The sequence below is a fragment of the Somniosus microcephalus genome, unplaced genomic scaffold, assembly GCF_052327205.1.
Source record: "Somniosus microcephalus isolate GS21.2 unplaced genomic scaffold, FLI_Smic_1.0 unresolved_chr1, whole genome shotgun sequence".
In the NCBI taxonomy this organism is placed as follows: Eukaryota; Metazoa; Chordata; class Chondrichthyes; order Squaliformes; family Somniosidae; genus Somniosus; species Somniosus microcephalus.
The window spans coordinates 126,137,623-126,153,926 of record NW_028225179.1 but is presented as its reverse complement, the minus strand read 5'-3'; the positions used below and the strand labels follow the sequence as shown (position 1 = coordinate 126,153,926).

The 16,304-nt window shown below is 52.0% G+C and overlaps 1 protein-coding gene across 1 annotated transcript in view; it reads right to left on the bottom strand.

Annotated features, from left to right (window-relative positions):
* The window catches only part of LOC147095819 (uncharacterized), a 48,605-nt gene extending 33,472 nt beyond the window's left edge, over window positions 1–15,133 (bottom strand). Inside the window, exons 1-2 of the mRNA XM_085974825.1 lie at window positions 14,964–15,133; window positions 12,705–13,010 (exon numbers count right to left, since the gene is read on the bottom strand). Coding sequence (XP_085830951.1) covers window positions 12,705–13,010; window positions 14,964–15,030 — 373 coding nt within the window. The 5' untranslated portion in view covers window positions 15,031–15,133. The remainder of the gene's footprint in view (window positions 1–12,704; window positions 13,011–14,963) is intronic.
* Between the last annotated feature and the right edge of the window lie 1,171 nt (window positions 15,134–16,304).

The window sequence follows — 16,304 nt, the reverse complement described above, 5'->3', positions numbered from 1 at the left end:
CTTACGTTGAGCTTCATTGGAACAATGCAATAGCCCGAGGACAGAGAGATCAGAGTGGGAGTGAAGCGGTGAATTAAAGTGACAGGCGACCGGAAGCTCAGGGTCACCCGTACGGACTGAACGGAGCCCCATCCACCACCCTCCTCTGCCTGGCTGAACTTGTTCTCACATTGAACAACTTCTCCTTTAACTCCACTCATTTCCTCCAAATCAAAGGTGTTGCTATGGGTACCTGCATGGGCCCTGCCTTTTTGTGGGATATGTGGAACATTCTTTGTTCCAGTCCTACTCAGGTCCCCTCCCTCACCTCTTTTTTCCGGTACATCGATGACTGTATTGGTGCAGTTTCCTGCTCTCGCCCTGAACTGGATAAGTTCATTCACTTTACTTCCAATTTCCACCCTTCCCTCACCTTCACATGGTCCATCTCCGACTCTTCCCTTCCTTGACTTCTCCTTCTCCATTTCTGGCGATCGGCTTTCAACAAACATCCACGACAAGCCCACCGACTCCCACAGCTACCTGGACTACACTTCCTCCCACCCCGCCTCCTGTAAGGACTCTATTCCATTCTCCCAGTTTCCCCGTCTCCGCCGCGTCTGTTCTGACGATGCCACCTTCCATACTAGTGCTTCTGACATGTCTTCCTTTTTCCTCAACCGAGGATTCCCCTCTACCGTGGTTGACACGGCCCTTGACCGTGTCCGTTCTATTTCTCGCACTTCTGCTCTCACCCCTGCCCCTCCCTCCCAGAACCACGATAGGGTTCCCCTTGTCCTCACCTTTCACCCCACCAGCCTCCACATTCAACGGATCATCCTCCGCCATTTCCGCCACCTCCAACGTGATCCCACCACCAAACACATCTTACCCTCACCTCCCCTTTCAGCATTCCAAAGGGACCGCTCCCTCCGCGACACCCTGGTCCACTCCTCAATCACCCCCAACAGCCCCGCTCCTTCACCTGGCACCTTCCTGTGCAAGCGCAGGAGATGCAACACATGCCCTTTTACCTCCTCCCTTCCCACTGTCCAGGGCCCCAAACACCCCTTCCAGGTGAAACAGCGATTTACTTGTACTTCTTGTAATTTAATATACTGTATTCGCTGCTCACGATGCGGTCTCCTCTACATTGGGGAGACCAAACGCAGATTGGGCGACCGCTTTGCGGAACACCTCCATTCAGTCCGTACGGGTGACCCTGAGCTTCCGGTCGCCTGTCACTTTAATTCACCGCTTCACTCCCACTCTGATCTCTCTGTCCTCGGGCTATTGCATTGTTCCAATGAAGCTCAACGTAAGCTCGAGGAACAGCACCTCGTCTTTTGATTGGGCACTTTGCAGCCTGCCGGACTCAACATTGAGTTCAACAATTTCAGATAATTATCCCTGCCCCCATTTTTCATGCAGTATGATTTTTGCCATTCCCATTTGCAACATTTTATCTTTCCTGCCTCTTACAAAAGTACAGGATGTTCTTTCTACTCCTTCCTCCCCTCCTAACCACCCCCCCCCCGCCCTGTCTCGGCACCTGCTTAATATCGGTTACATCTCCAGCTTTTTCCAGTTCTGATGAAGGGTCCCAGACCTGAAACGTTAACTCTGTTTCTCTCTCCACGGATGCTGCCGGGCCTGCTGAGTATTTCCAGCATTTTCTGTTCCCACCAATGTTTTCTGCCCCTTGCTGTTTCTTAGCTCCACCCAAACTGATTCTACTTCTTGATTTTCAGAGCCAAGATCCTTTCCCTCTACTGTCTTTATCCTTACTTTTATCATCATGACTACCCCTACTCCTTTTCCATTTTGCCCATCCGTTCTAAAAGTTAAGTATCCTGGAGTATTTCATTCTCAACCTTAGCCATTATGGGGACGTGGTTGCAAAGTGACCATTAGATCAAACCTATTCATTTCTATCTCCGCTAGTAATTCATCTATTTTGTCGCAAATGCTTCGTGCATTCAGATATAGTGCCTTAGTGTGGTAAACCACTAATCTGCCTGTACAGAACATGTCTGGGCATGCCTCAGCTGGCTCCACCCCTAAGCCCAGGTATAAAGGTGATTGACCTCCAGTCCCCCTGGCTTTAAGGATCGGTCTACCAGCAGAGGCATGCTCGTATTTTGTTAATAAAAGCCTACTTGTTATAAGTTTAACTCTTAGTCTTCTGGAGTTATTGATGGCGCATCAATTTTATTAACTAAAGGTTTTGAAATGGAGCAAATCCTGAAACCGGAACGCCTGGAACTGGACCCTCAAACGGCGGATGCATCAAATAACTTCGAGCACTGGCTGAGCTGCTTCGAAGCATTCCTGCAGGCCTCCAGCACTACTGTCAGGACCGAAGCCGACAAACTGCTAGTACTGAACTCACGGGTGAGCCACCAAGTATATTCGATTATCCGAGACGCTGTATCCTACACGGCCGCTATCACGATACTAAAAGAATACACTAAGCCAGTCAACGAGGTCTACGCTAGACACCTCTTGGCTACCCGCAAACAGCGACCTGGGGAATCGGGTGACGAATACCTACGGGCACTGAGAGTCCTTGGCCGGGACTGCAAGTGCAAATCGGTGACGGCCGCGGAAAATACTGATGACCTAATCAGAGACGCCTACATCGCCGGCATCAGGTCCAGCTACACTCGACAGAGACTGCTAGAGCAAAGTGGGCTCAACCTGCAGAAGGCTGTGGCCCTTGCTAACTCACTGGACGTGGCCCTCCGAAACATGGATGCCTACCCCCCGACCATACAGCCTTCCCCACCCCGTGGATGTCGCGGGGGCCGCCATCTTGGGACACGGTAAGGCCACAGGCCTGCGCCATGCCACCACCGCCACAGCCCACCTGCAGCCCAACTACAGCTGCGATGTCCAGAGGCTCAAAGTGCTATTTCTGTGGCCAGGCCAAGCACCCCAGACAACACTGCCCGGCGAAGGACGCGATCTGCTATAAATGCGGAAAGAAGGGGCACTATGCCAAAGTGTGCAGGGCGAAACCGACCAACTCCAGCAGCGCCGCGTGTGAGCCGTGCAGGTCGCCATCTTGGACACTGCGAGCCGTGCGGGCCGCCATCTTGGACACCACCAGCCGCGTGTGAGCCGTGCGGGCCGCCATCTTGGACATCACCAGCCGCGTGTGAGCCGTGCGGGCCGCCATCTTGGACATCACCAGCCGCGTGTGAGCGGTGCAGGCCGCCATCTTGGACGTTACTTTGGGACCAGGCCCCTGACTCCCCCACTGCCTCGCGCGAGTACAACAGCGACCCACCGACCTCAACGATGGCCTCCATCATCCTGGACCAATCCAGGCCTCACCAACTGGCCAGGTCCACGATGGACATCAAGGTAAACGGTCACGCAACAAACTGTCTATTTGACTGTGGGAGCACGGAGAGCTTTATCCACCCCGACACGGTGCGACGCTACTCCCTATCAGTCATGCCCACGCGCCACCGGGTCTCTATGGCCTCCAAGTCCCATACGCCGGACGCTACTGTGTAGCGACCCTGACAGTAATGGGCACAGAGTACAAAGACTTTAAACTCCTTGTCCTGCCACAGCTCTGCGCTGCTGTGCTACTGGGACTGGATTTCCAGTGTCACCTAGAGAGTGTCATGATGGCGTACGGCGGGCCCCTGCCCCCACTTACAGTCTGCAGCCGGCAAAATTTAAAACAACCGCCGCGCACAATATGCAGCCTATCCACCCTGAAAGTCAGCCCCCCCCCCCCCCCCCCCTGTTGTTTGCTAATCTCGCCCACGACTGCAAGCCCATCGCAACAAAAAGCAGGCGGTACAGTGCCGGGGATAGAAGCTTCATTAAAATAGAAGTAGAGAGACTCCTGCAGGAGGGGATTATCGAGGGCAGCACCAGCCCATGGCAAGCCCAAGTAGTGGTCGTGAAGACCGGCGAGAAACAGCGCCTGGTCATTGACTACAGTCAAACAATCAATAGGTATACTCAATTAGACGCATACCCCCTTCCCCGCAAATCTGATATGGTCAATCAGATTGCACAGTACCGGGTATTCTCTACCATTGACCTGAAGTCGGCATACCACCAACTCCCTATCAGACCTGAAGACCGCCAGTATACTGACTTCGAGGCAAACGGCCGCCTCTACCACTTCCTCAGAGTCCCCTTCGGCGTCACCAACGGGGTCTCAGTCTTCCAAAGGGAGATGGACCGGATGGTTGACCAGAACGCGCTGCAGGCCACTTTTCCCTACCTGGACAATGTCACCATCTGCGGCCATGACCAGCAGGACCATGACGCCAATCTAGAAAAATTCCTCCGAACAGCCCAGCGCTTAAATTTGACATACAACAAAGTGTATGTTTCGCACCGCCCGCCTCGCTATCCTTGGCTGTGTAGTGGAAAACGGAGTCATCGGCCCCAACCCCGACCGAATGCGCCCCCTTCTGGAACTACCCCTGCCTCACTGCCTCAAAGCCCTGAAGAGATGTCTGGGGTTTTTCTCTTATTACGCCCAATGGGTGCCCAATTACGCGGACAAAGCCCGGCCCCTTATCAAGTCAACCTCCTTCCCCCTGGCGGCAGAGGCCCGTGCAGCCTTCACCCGCATAAAAGAGGACATTGCAAAGGCTACAATGCACGCCGTGGACGAGTCCATCCCTTTCCAAGTGGAGAGCGATGCGTCTGACTTCGCCCTGGCCGCAACCCTTAACCAGGCGGGGAGACCTGTGGCCTTCTTTTCACGAACCCTCCAGGGCCCCGAAATTAGACACTCCTCAGTCGAAAAGGAGGCCCAGGCTATAGTGGAGGCTGTACGGCATTGGAAGCATTACCTGGCCGGTAAACGCTTCACCCTGCTCACTGACCAACGATCAGTAGCATTTATGTTCAATAACAAGCAGAGGGGCAAAATCAAAAACGACAAGATATTGCGGTGGAGGATCGAATTATCCACCTACAATTATGATATCTTATCCCGTGGAACATGTGCCAACGCACAGGTCGATAGGCTACGGGCCCTCCACAACGATCTCTGCCACCCGGGGGTCACCAGGTTTTTCCACTTCATTGAGGCCCGCAACCTGCCTTACTCCATCGAGGAGGTCAGGACCATGACCAGGAACTGCCAAGTCTGTGCCGAATGCAAACCGCACTTTTATAGGCCAGACAGGGCGCACCTGATAAAAGCCACCCGCCCCTTTGAGTGCCTAAGCGTAGATTTTAAAGGGCCCCTCCCCTCCTCTGACCGCAACACGTACTTCCTCAACATCATTGACGAGTACTCCCGTTTCCCGTTCGCTATCCCCTGCCCGGACATGACCAGCGCCACAGTCATCAAATGTCTCAATGACCTCTTCGCCATATTCGGTTTTCCCAGCTACATCCATAGTGACAGGGGCTCGTCGTTCACGAGCGACGAGCTGCGCCAGTACCTGCTCGAAAAAGGGATAGCCACGAGCAGGACCACCAGCTACAATCCCCGGGGTAACGGACAAGTAGAAAGGGAGAACGCGACAGTGTGGGAAACCGCCATGCTAGCCTTAAAGTCCAGAGGCCTCCCAACCTCCCGCTGGCAAGAAGTCCTCCCCGATGCGCTTCACTCCATACGGTCACTACTCTGTACCGCCACGAACGCCACCCCTCACGAGAAAATGTTCGTCTTCCCTAGGAAATCCACCTCGGGGACATCGCTACCCGCCATGGCTGACATCTCCAGGGCCCGTCTTGCTCAGGAAGCATGTGAGGAGCCATAAAACAGACCCCCTGGTCGAAAGGGTCCACCTCCTCTACGCCAACCCACAATATGCATACGTGGCGTATCCTGACGGGCGGGAGGACACGGTCTCCATACGAGACCTCGCACCCTCAAGTGCCACCGAAAACACCATTACCCACTACCATTACCCACGACACACCCCTAGAAGGGAATCCACATCTAACCCAAGTAGACGGCACGCCAGGGCCCTGTGACCCACCCTTATACACCCACCGACCCCGCACCCACGAAGACGACACGCGGGAAACGGCCGCGGGAAAAGAACCGCCGCAGCCGGCACCATGACGATCACTACGGCAGACAAGACCCCCGGAGAGACTTGCCTATACGAACTTCTGAGACACTTCACCCCGCCGGACTCATTTTAAACAAGGGGTGAATGTGGTAAACCACTAATCTGCCTGTACAGAACATGGGCATGCCTCAGCTGGCTCCGCCCCTGGCTCCACCCCTAAGCCCAGGTATAAAGGTGATTGACCTCCAGTCCCCCTGGCTTTAAGGATCGGTCTACCAGCAGAGGCATGCTCGTATTCTTTTGTTAATAAAAGCCTACTTGTTATAAGTTTAACTCTTAGTCTTCTGGAGTTATTAATGGCGCATCACTTAGCTTTGACTTTTTTCTATTTTTCCTTGAAGTCACCTTAGTCACTGATGCCCTATTACCATTGTTACTCTCTGTCCCTTCCTGACCCACTCTGCTTATTTTTACCCAAAACTCTGCTCTGGAGCCTTGACATTTCTCTTGCTGCTTTTAAATTTACTCTTTCCTGAATCCTCCCACCCCCACTTCATGAGTTGCAGTCACACCCTCCGGTCCCTGACCACTAACTAGACCTGTACCACTACCCAACCACGACAGCCTCCTGGATCAAAGTGTCCACGTAACTCTCCCCCTCCCTGATGCCCCACAATGTCTACACCTCAGACTCCAGCTCAACAACTCTGAGCTGAAGTTCCTCAAGATGCAGGCACTTACTGCAAACGTGATTGTCCGGGATCACAATGTTCTCCACAAACTCCCACGTGCTGCAGTTGCAGCACACCACCTGCACTGCTATCCCGATATGACCTTGTTCTATTTAATTAAATTTGTATTTAAGTATCTTAGTTTACAGTTTAGTTTCTTGACTACTTAATTGATCTAGATTAAGTTATGGGTAATGAAATTAAATATCTACCTGTAACACTGATGCGCTATCAATTACTCAAAAGATTGAGGTTAAGCGAGTAACTAACAGGCTTTTATTAACAAGAGAATGAAGGTGTGCCTCGAGTGGTCGACCAGTCCAGAATACAGAGGGACTGTGGAGCAGTCACCTTTATACCTGGACTCGTGGGAGGAGTCAGCCGAGGCATGTACAGACATGTACACAGTGGAATACAAACACCCACAGAGGCAGGTATAACAGTGGTTTACCACATTCACCCCTTGTTTAAAGAGGAGTCCGGCGGGGTGAAGTGTATTAAAAGTTTGTGTATTGGAGTCTCTCCGGAGGTCTTGTCTGCCGCGGTGATCAACGTGGCGACGGCAGGAGTAGTGAAGCTTCCGGCGTCGAGTCCCGCTTAGGCTGGGGCACTGCTGTGTAGTCCTCGTGGGTGTCGAGCGGGTCGCGGGGCCCAGGCGTGCCGTCTGCTGGGGTTGGATATTGGATCGTGGGGGAGGGGGGGTGGTAGTGGGTAGTGCGTTACTAGGGCCCCTGAGGGTGCGAGGTCTCGTATGGAGACTGTGTCCTCCCGCCCGTCCGGGTACGCAATGTAAGCATACTGGGGGTTGGCGTGGAGGAGGTCGACCCTCTCGACCAGGAGGTCCGTTTTATGGGTCCTCATGTGTCTTCTCAGTAGGACCGGCCCTGGGGACATCAGCCATGGCGGTAGCGATGTCCCCGATGTGGACTTCCTTGGGAAGACAAACATTTTCTCATGAGGGGTGGCGTTAGTGGCAGTGCAGAGCAGTGACCGAATAGAGTGGAGCGCATCGGGGAGCACATCCTGCCAGCGGGAGGTCGGAAGGCCCCTAGACTTTAAGGCTAGCAGGGCGGCCTTCCAAACTGTCGCATTCTCTCTTTCCACCTGTCCGTTCCCCCGGGGGTTGTAACTGGTGGTCCTGCTTGTGGCAATACCCCTAGCGAGCAGGTACTGACGGAGTTTGTCGCTCATAAACGATGAGCCCCGGTCGCTATGGATATAGCTGGGGAAACCGAACAGGGTGAAGAGGTCGTTCAGACATTTAATGACCGTGGCACTGGTCATGTCCGGGCAGGAGATGGCGAACGGGAAACGGGAGTACTCATCAATGATGTTGAAGTACACATTGCAGTCGGAGGAGGGGAGAGGCCCTTTAAAATCAACGCTCAGGCGCTCGAAGGGGCGAGTGGCTTTTATCAGGTGAGCCCTGTCTGGTCTATAAAAGTGCGGTTTGCACTCAGCGCAGACTTGGCAGTTCCTGGTCATGGTCCTGACCTCCTCAATGGAGTAAGGCAGGTTGCGGGCCTTGATGAAGTGGAAGAACCTGGTGACCCCCGGGTGGCAGAGGTCATTGTGGAGGGCCCGCAGTCTATCGATCTGCGCGCTGGCGCAGGTGCCCCGCGATAGAGCATCCGGGGGTTCATTGAGCTTCCCGGGCCGGTACAAGATCTCGTAATTGTAGGTGGAAAGTTCGATTCTCCACCTCAAGATCTTGTCGTTTTTGATTTTGCCCCTCTGCTTGTTGTTAAACATAAAAGCAACTGAACGCTGGTCAGTGAGCAGGGTAACTCGTTTTCCGGCCAGGTAGTGCCTCCAATGACGCACAGCCTCCACAATAGCCTGGGCCTCCTTCTCAACAGCGGAGTGTTCATGAAAAGAAGGCCACGGGTCTCCCCGCCTGATTAAGGGTAGCGGCCAGGGCAAAGTCGGACGCGTCACTTTCCACCTGGAAGGGGATGGATTCGTCCACTGCGTGCATGGTGGCTTTGGCAATGTCTTCCTTGATACGGTGGAAGGCTAAGCGGGCCTCTGCTGTCAAGGGAAAAGAGGTGGACTTGATCAGCGGACGGGCCTTGTCCGCATAGTAGGGGACCCACTGGGCGTAATAGGAGAAAAACCCTAGGCACCTCTTCAGGGCCTTGAGGCAGTGGGGGTTCCATAAGGGGACGCATCCGGTCGGGGTCGGGACCGATGACTCCGTGTTCCACAACACAGCCAAGGATGGCGAGGCGGGTTGTGCGGAATATGCACTTCTCCTTGTTATACGTCAGGTTCAGGAGTTGGGCGGTGCAGAGGAATTTTTTGAGGTTTGCGTCATGGTCCTGCAAGTCATGGCCGCAGATGGTCACATTGGCCAGATATGGGAAAGTGGCCTGCAACGCATTTTGATCGACCATCCGGTCCATCTCCCTTTGGAAGACGGAGACCCCGTTGGTGACGCCAAAGGGAACCCTAAGGAAGTGATAGAGGCGGCCGTTTGCCTCAAAGGCAGTATACTGGCGGTCCTCAGGGCGGATAGGGAGCTGGTGGTACGCTGATTTCAGATCAATGGTCGAGAAGACGCGGTACTGCGCGATCTGGTTGACCATATCAGCTATGCGGGGGAGTGGCTAAGCGTCCAGCAGGGTGTAGCGATTTATTGTCTGGCTGTAGTCGATGACCAGGCGCTGCTTCTTGCCGGTCTTAACGACCACAACCTGGGCTCGCCAGGGGCTGGTGCTGCCCTCAATAATCCCCTCCTTCAGGAGCCGCTCCACTTCGGTTTTAATGAAAACCCTGTCCCCGGCACTGTATCGCCTGCTCTTCGTGGCGATGGGCTTACAGTCGGGGGTGAGGTTAGTAAACAGTGGTTGGGGGGGGGGGGGGGTGACTCCGAGTGTGGAGAGGTTGCACCTGGTGCGCGGCGGGCAATTTGGAAGCTGCTGGCTGCGGACTGTGAGTGGGGGGAGGGGTCCACCGTACGCCATCGTAACACTTTTAAGGTGGCACTGAAAATCTAACCCCAGTAGAACGGCAGCGCAGAGGTGGGGCAGGACCAGAAGTTTAAAATTATCATACACAGTCCCGTCTACTAAGAGTGTCACCACACAGTAGCCGCCAATGTCCGCCGACTGGGACTCGGAGGCCATAGAAATCCGCTGGTGCGCAGGCAGGACTGGGAGAGAGCAACACCGCACCGTGTCGGGGTGGATGAAGCTCTCCGTGCTCCCAGAGTCAAAAAGGCAGGTTGTTTTGTGACCATTTACCTTAATGTCCATTGTGGACCGCTTGGTCCAGCGTAACGGAGGCCAGCGTAGGGGTCGGTGTGTCGCTGCGGGTATCAGATGAGGCGGTGTTGGGGGCCTGCTGCGTCCCGGCTGGCGTCCAAGATGGCGGCGTCCATGATCCCCATGTGGCTGAAGGTGTCCAAAATGGCTGCTGTTCCGGTGGTTCGCACATGGCTGGGGAGGCCCAAGATGGCGGCCCGCACGCGGCGCTGCTGGGGTTCGGGGTGGCTTTGGCCCTGTAGACGCTGGCGTAGTGTCCCTTCTTCCCGCAGCCCGAGCAGATCGCATTTTTCGCCGGGCAGCGCGCTCTGGGGTGTTTGGCCTGTCCACAGAAGTAGCATTTCTGGCCTTGCGACACTGCTGCGGTAGTTGGGCCGTTGCTGGGATGTGGCTGGGGTGGCACGGCGCTATGAGACGGTCCTACCGTGTCCCAGGCTGTCGTTCCCCGCGGCGTCCACGGTGCAGAGGAGTAGGCATCCACGCCCCGGTAGGCTGCGTCCAATGATAGTGCGAGTTCAGAGGCCTTGGTGAGGTCGAGGTCACTCTGCTCCAACAGTCGCTGTCGGGTGTAATTGGACCTGTGGCCCGCTACAAAAGCGTCCCGGATAAGTTCCTCTGTGTACACGGCGGCCTTTACATCCTTACAACCACAGGCCCGGCCAAGCACAGACAGTGCCTGAAGGTATTCCTCGGTCGATTCCCCAGGTTGTTGTTTACAACTCCCCAGGAGGTGCCTGGCATACACCTCGTTCACTGGGCGCGTGTACTGGTCCTTGAGGAGCTTGAGAGCAGCCGTGTACGAGGTCGCGTCCTGGATGACCGAGTACGCTCGGTGGTTCACTTTGGAGGTCAGGACATCCAGTTTGTCCTCATCCGATTTGACCGTTGCGGCGGAGGTGATCAGGAATCTTTCAAAGCACCTAAGCCAGTGAGCAAACTTGGTGGATGCATCCGCCTCCCGATGGTCTAAGTCCAGGCATGCTGGTGTGAGGATCTTCTCCATTATAAAAAAATCTTGTTAATAAAATTGATGCGCTATTAATTACTCAAAAGACTGAGGTTAAGCGAGTAACTAACAGGCTTTTATTAACAAGAGAATGAAGGTGTGCCTCGAGTGGTTGACCAGTCCAGAATACAGAGGGACTGTGGAGCAGTCACCTTTATACTTGGACTCGTGGGAGGAGTCAGCCGAGGCATGTACACAGTGGAATACAAACACCCACACAGGCAGGTATAACAGTGGTTTACCACAAACACAAAGTACTACAAGTAGTTTAGGCAAAAAGCAGCAACTCCTTCCCCTTCTTTTCCAAATTCCGCCATGAAACACTCTGTTTAATTCCGCTCTGTGCAGAATGATGATGATGGAGTTAATGGGAAAAGACCCTCTGGTTAAGGAGCCTCTGGTTAGGGAGCGTCATCAATTTAAAATTAGTAATCATCAGCCGGGCCTGTAAAGGGACAAAGCACACTGCCTGATATCTACTTGTGTGACCTGGGGGTGAAACAACAGCATCCTCTTGTAACTTGAACTGGATACCTTTTATCTTCCGTACGTGACCTCACGTGCCTCTCCAATCTTTCCAAAGGTTAAGATGAGCCCAGATATGAAATGGCTTTATTTTTTGGACATCAAGTGAACTTAAGAGCAGAAGCTGGAATCAAAACCCAGAGATTCCACTGAGCAATGTAATAACCTCACCACACTATTCTATTGGCATGTTCAGAATGATCCGATTTTCTGTACAACTACTGGCTGCAAAAAACTGAAACCCTGCATTATGGCCTTCAGCCCAGGGTAGAATGTCCTCTCCCTGCAGTCCAGTCTTGTCTTGTGTCAGCCTGACTCCAGTGCCGGTTTTAGGAACACCACCCCACCCCACGAGAGAGCAGAATCCACCAGCCTAACTTGGCAATGACCCCTACCGAATTCTATGAAAACAGTTGTCAAGGCAGCAATTAAGTGCGAACCATCACTGGAGTCTTTCACTGTTCCAGCTTGTCCAGAGACACTCTGAATTCCAATCTACATCTCCCAGCCCTGCTGGCCTCTGTATTTAGCTCATTTGTAGCATTTTTAAGATATACTACACCAAGGACCCCCGCTGGCAGCATGTCTGAAAGTCAAAAAAAGGGGCATTTAACCTCAATCCTGATTCTGTCCACTTCTCCCCTTCCCCAAATAAAACCTTCCAATGGTCTGGTTTGGGAAAGGGATTCACCAATATAGCTATGGATGGATGATGAATCACAATTCCTGGGGGTTCCTCAACAGGATGACAGACAGAGCACAACAAAAGAAGCGGAATGAATTCAATTTCTGTCATTTCAATTTGTTTCCTACTCAATACGGGGTCCAGAGTAACCTGGTGGGGGAATCCAGAACAAGAGGGCATAATCGTAACATTAGAGCTAGGCCATGCTGTACTGCGCACACACAAAAGGGTAGTGGAAATCTACTCTCTGAGGCTGTGTTGCAGGGTCAATTGAAATTTTCAAGACTGAGATGGATAGATTCTTCTGTTGGGTAATGGAATTAGGAGATAAGCAACAAAGGCAGGTAAATGGAGTTGAGGTACAGATCAACTATGATTTAATGGAATGGCAGAATAGGCTTGAGGGATCGAATATTCCGTGACAGAGTTCTTTAGTAGCAAATAGCTCATGAGCTGAAATGTGCATCGCTTTCAAAGTGATAAAATATTGAAACCACTTACCAATCAGTTTGAAATCTTTACTTCTTATCCATTCTGCATTTACAGTGATGGTATAAATCCCTTGGTCGCTGGGCTTTAAATTGTATACCATCAGAGAGCCATCGGGTGCATTAAAATATAAACGCGATTTGAAGTCTTCATTTGGTTCCACTTTATGGTAATTTGGGATGTAATCCAAAATAGTTACAGGGCTTTTGTTGATGGCAGCGAACGTCCATACAATGCCACTGTTGCCGAGATCAGCTCCGTATTCAGGATCCAGTAAAACTGATGAACCAACGACACCAAACACTACTTTCCTTCCAGCTGATTGACATAAAAAAGAAAATTAAAATCATTTAAACTGTGGCAATGAAACACTGAACTGCAATTAACAAAAAAAAACTATAGCAAATGGGAGAGACCCCAAACCGACCCCACCCCGAGGGAAGGGGGGAAGGGGAAAGGGGGAAAGAGGGAAAGCCCTCCCCCACCCCACCCAAAATGGAAGGGGAAAGTGGGCAAGGGCCCCGCTCTGAGGGAAAGGAGGGGGGGGGGGGAAGTCTATTGGTTTGGATATGGAATTGGTTGGGAGGCAGGAGACAGAGAGTAGGGATAATGGGCAGGTACACAAATCGCCACAAGTGGCAGCCCCCAGGAACTTTTTTTAAAATTATTCAGTCACAGGATGTGGGAATCACTTGCAAGGCCAGCGTTTATTGTCCATCCCTAATTGCCTTTGAGCAGCTGAATGGCTTGCTAGGTCACTTCAGAGGAAAGTTAAGTCAACCACTGATGTGCCTCAATGAATCCGAGACTCAACGTTAACGGAGCAAAGCAAGGCTTTTATTAACTCAGAAAGTAATACACAGTGGAGAAGTGTCTCTCATCCAGAGATCTGCTGTACTGCCTGTGAGACACGTTGGGGCCTGCTTAAGTAGGGGCCAGGTATGGGCGGAGCCCTACACACAATACAATACAGGTAAGGAAATGAAACTGAAACTAAAGTCACAGGCACAATCAAACACAGAGAATACAGTGTGCCTGATGAATGGCATATTTCATCACAACCACATTGCTGTGGGTCTGGAGTCGCATATAGACCAGGCAAGGATGGCAGAAGTACATCAGTGAACCAGATGGGTTTTTAACGACAATCCGGTAGTTTCACGGTCCATTATTGATACTAGCTTTTTATTTCAGATTTATTTAATTATTTGAATTTAAATTCCCCGTGGTGGGATTTGAGCTCATGTCTCCGGATCACTCGTCCAGGCCTCTGGATTACTAGTCCAGTAACATAACGATTACACTACTGCTCCCGTTATCTGCATGACTTGGATGAAAAAGACAGACTTGCATTTATATAGCGCCTTTCACAACCACCAGACGTCCCAACGCACTTTACAGCCAATGAAGTACCTTTTGAAGTGTAGACTGTTGCAATGTAGGAAACGCAGCAACCAATTTGTGCACAGCAAGCTCCCACAAACAGCAATCTGATAATGACCAGATAATCTGTTTCAGGTGATGTTGGTTGGGGGATAAATATTGGCCAAGAAACCAGAGCGAACTCCCCTGCTCTGCTTCGAAACAGTGCCATGGGATCTTTTATATCCACCTGAGGGGGCAGACAGGGCCTCGGTTTAACATCTCATCCTAAAGACGGCACCTCTGGCAGTGCAGCGCTCCCTCAGCACTGCACTGGGAGTGTCAGCCTAGAGTTTTGTGCTCTGGAGTGGGACTCAAACCCACACTGAGTCACTGGCTTTTCTTTATTCGTTCATGGGATCTGGGTTGCCCATCCCTGATTGCGCTTGAGGCTGTCACAGGAAGGAACAGAGAGGCGTATATCTATGTTTACTGACGATAAGAAGTTAGGTGGTACAGCAAAACTACTTCCTACTCTTCCCCCCCAACCAATCCGTCGGCACACCTCTGCCCACCCACAACAACCATGGGGTCTCGCACAACAGTTTGACGCAACAACTGCTGGCACAAAGCCAGGAGCCAAATGTTGGTCAGCTGCGGGGAACTCCAGCCCCGAGTAAATGCTGCAGCCACAACAACAAACAACCTCCCGTGACCTGGCGTCGTGGGGTTTACTCGCACACAGTATCTGGGCTCAATTTCCCCCCAGCCCCAGACAAGGGGTTTCAGGCGCCATTTTGTTGCGAAGGGCGGCTCACATGTCCCGGCCGCGGTCACAGGGTCTGCTGACCGACGATTGACCACCCACTCTCCCTCTGGCCGAGCTTTCAACCCACTTTAGGTCCTCACCTTCTGCGGCGATCAACCAGGGCCGGAGAAGCAGCAGCAGCACAGAAAGAGCGAATCGGCGCCCCATCTTAATCCGCTAAAACTGAAAAAAAACTCAACCCGAGGCCGTCCTTTAAATCACACCGTCTCTACACCGTCCGCTTTCAAGTTTAATCAAACTGCGTTGAGGGGGCGGGTAGTCCGACAGCTCTGAACGCAGGGGGCGGGGCTTAGTCTGACTGAGCTCTGAACACAGGGGGCGGGGCTTACTCTGACCGAGCTCTGAACACAGGGGGCGGGGATTAGTCTGAGATCTGAACACAGGGGGCGGGGATTAGTCTGACCGAGCTCTGAACACAGGGGGCGGGGCTTTAAGAACATAAGAACATAAGAAATAGGAGCAGGAGTAGGCCAATCGGCCCCTCGAGCCTGCTCCACCATTCAATAAGATCATGGCTGATCTGATCCTAACCTCAAATCTTCTATCACTCTGCATCCATCCGAACCCATGTGATCTCCCGGGAGAGGCGAAAAACCAGATAAAGACCCAATGGCCAATTTGGGAGAAAAAAATCTGGGAATTTCCTGCCCGCTCCCCGTAACCCTTAATTCCCTTTACTTTTAGGAAACTATCTATTTCGGTTTTAAATTTATTTAATGATGTAACTTCCACAGCTTTCTGGGGCAGCAAATTCCACAAACCTACCACCCTCTGAGTGAAGAAGTTTCTCCTCATCTCAGTTTTGAATGAGCAGCCCCTTATTTTAAGATTATGCCCCCGAGTTCTAGTTTCACCCATCATTGGGAACATCCTCACCGCATCCACCCGATCAAGCCCCTTCACAATCTTATATGTTTCAATAAGATCGCCTCTCATTCTTCTGAACTCCAATGAGTAGAGTCCCAATCTACTCAACCTCTCCTCATATGACCACCCCCTCATCCCCGGGATTAGCCGAGTGAACCTTCTTTGTACTGACTCGAGAGCAAGTATGTCTTTTCTTAAGTATGGACACCAAAACTGTATGCAGTATTCCAGGTGCGGTCTCACCAATACCTTGTACAACTGCAGCAATACCTCCCTGTTTTTATATTCCATCCCCCTAGCAATAAAAGCCAACATTCCATTGGCCTTCTTAATCACTTGCTGCACCTGCATACTAACTTTTTGAGTTTCGTGCACCAGGACCCCCAGATCCCTTTGTACTACAGTACTTTCCAGTTTCTTGCCATTAAGATAATAACTTGCTCTGTGATTTTTCCTGCCAAAGTGCATAACCTCACACTTTCCAGTATTGTATTCCATCTGCCAAATCTCTGCCCACTTACTTAGCCTGTCTATGTCCCTTTGCAGGTTTTTTA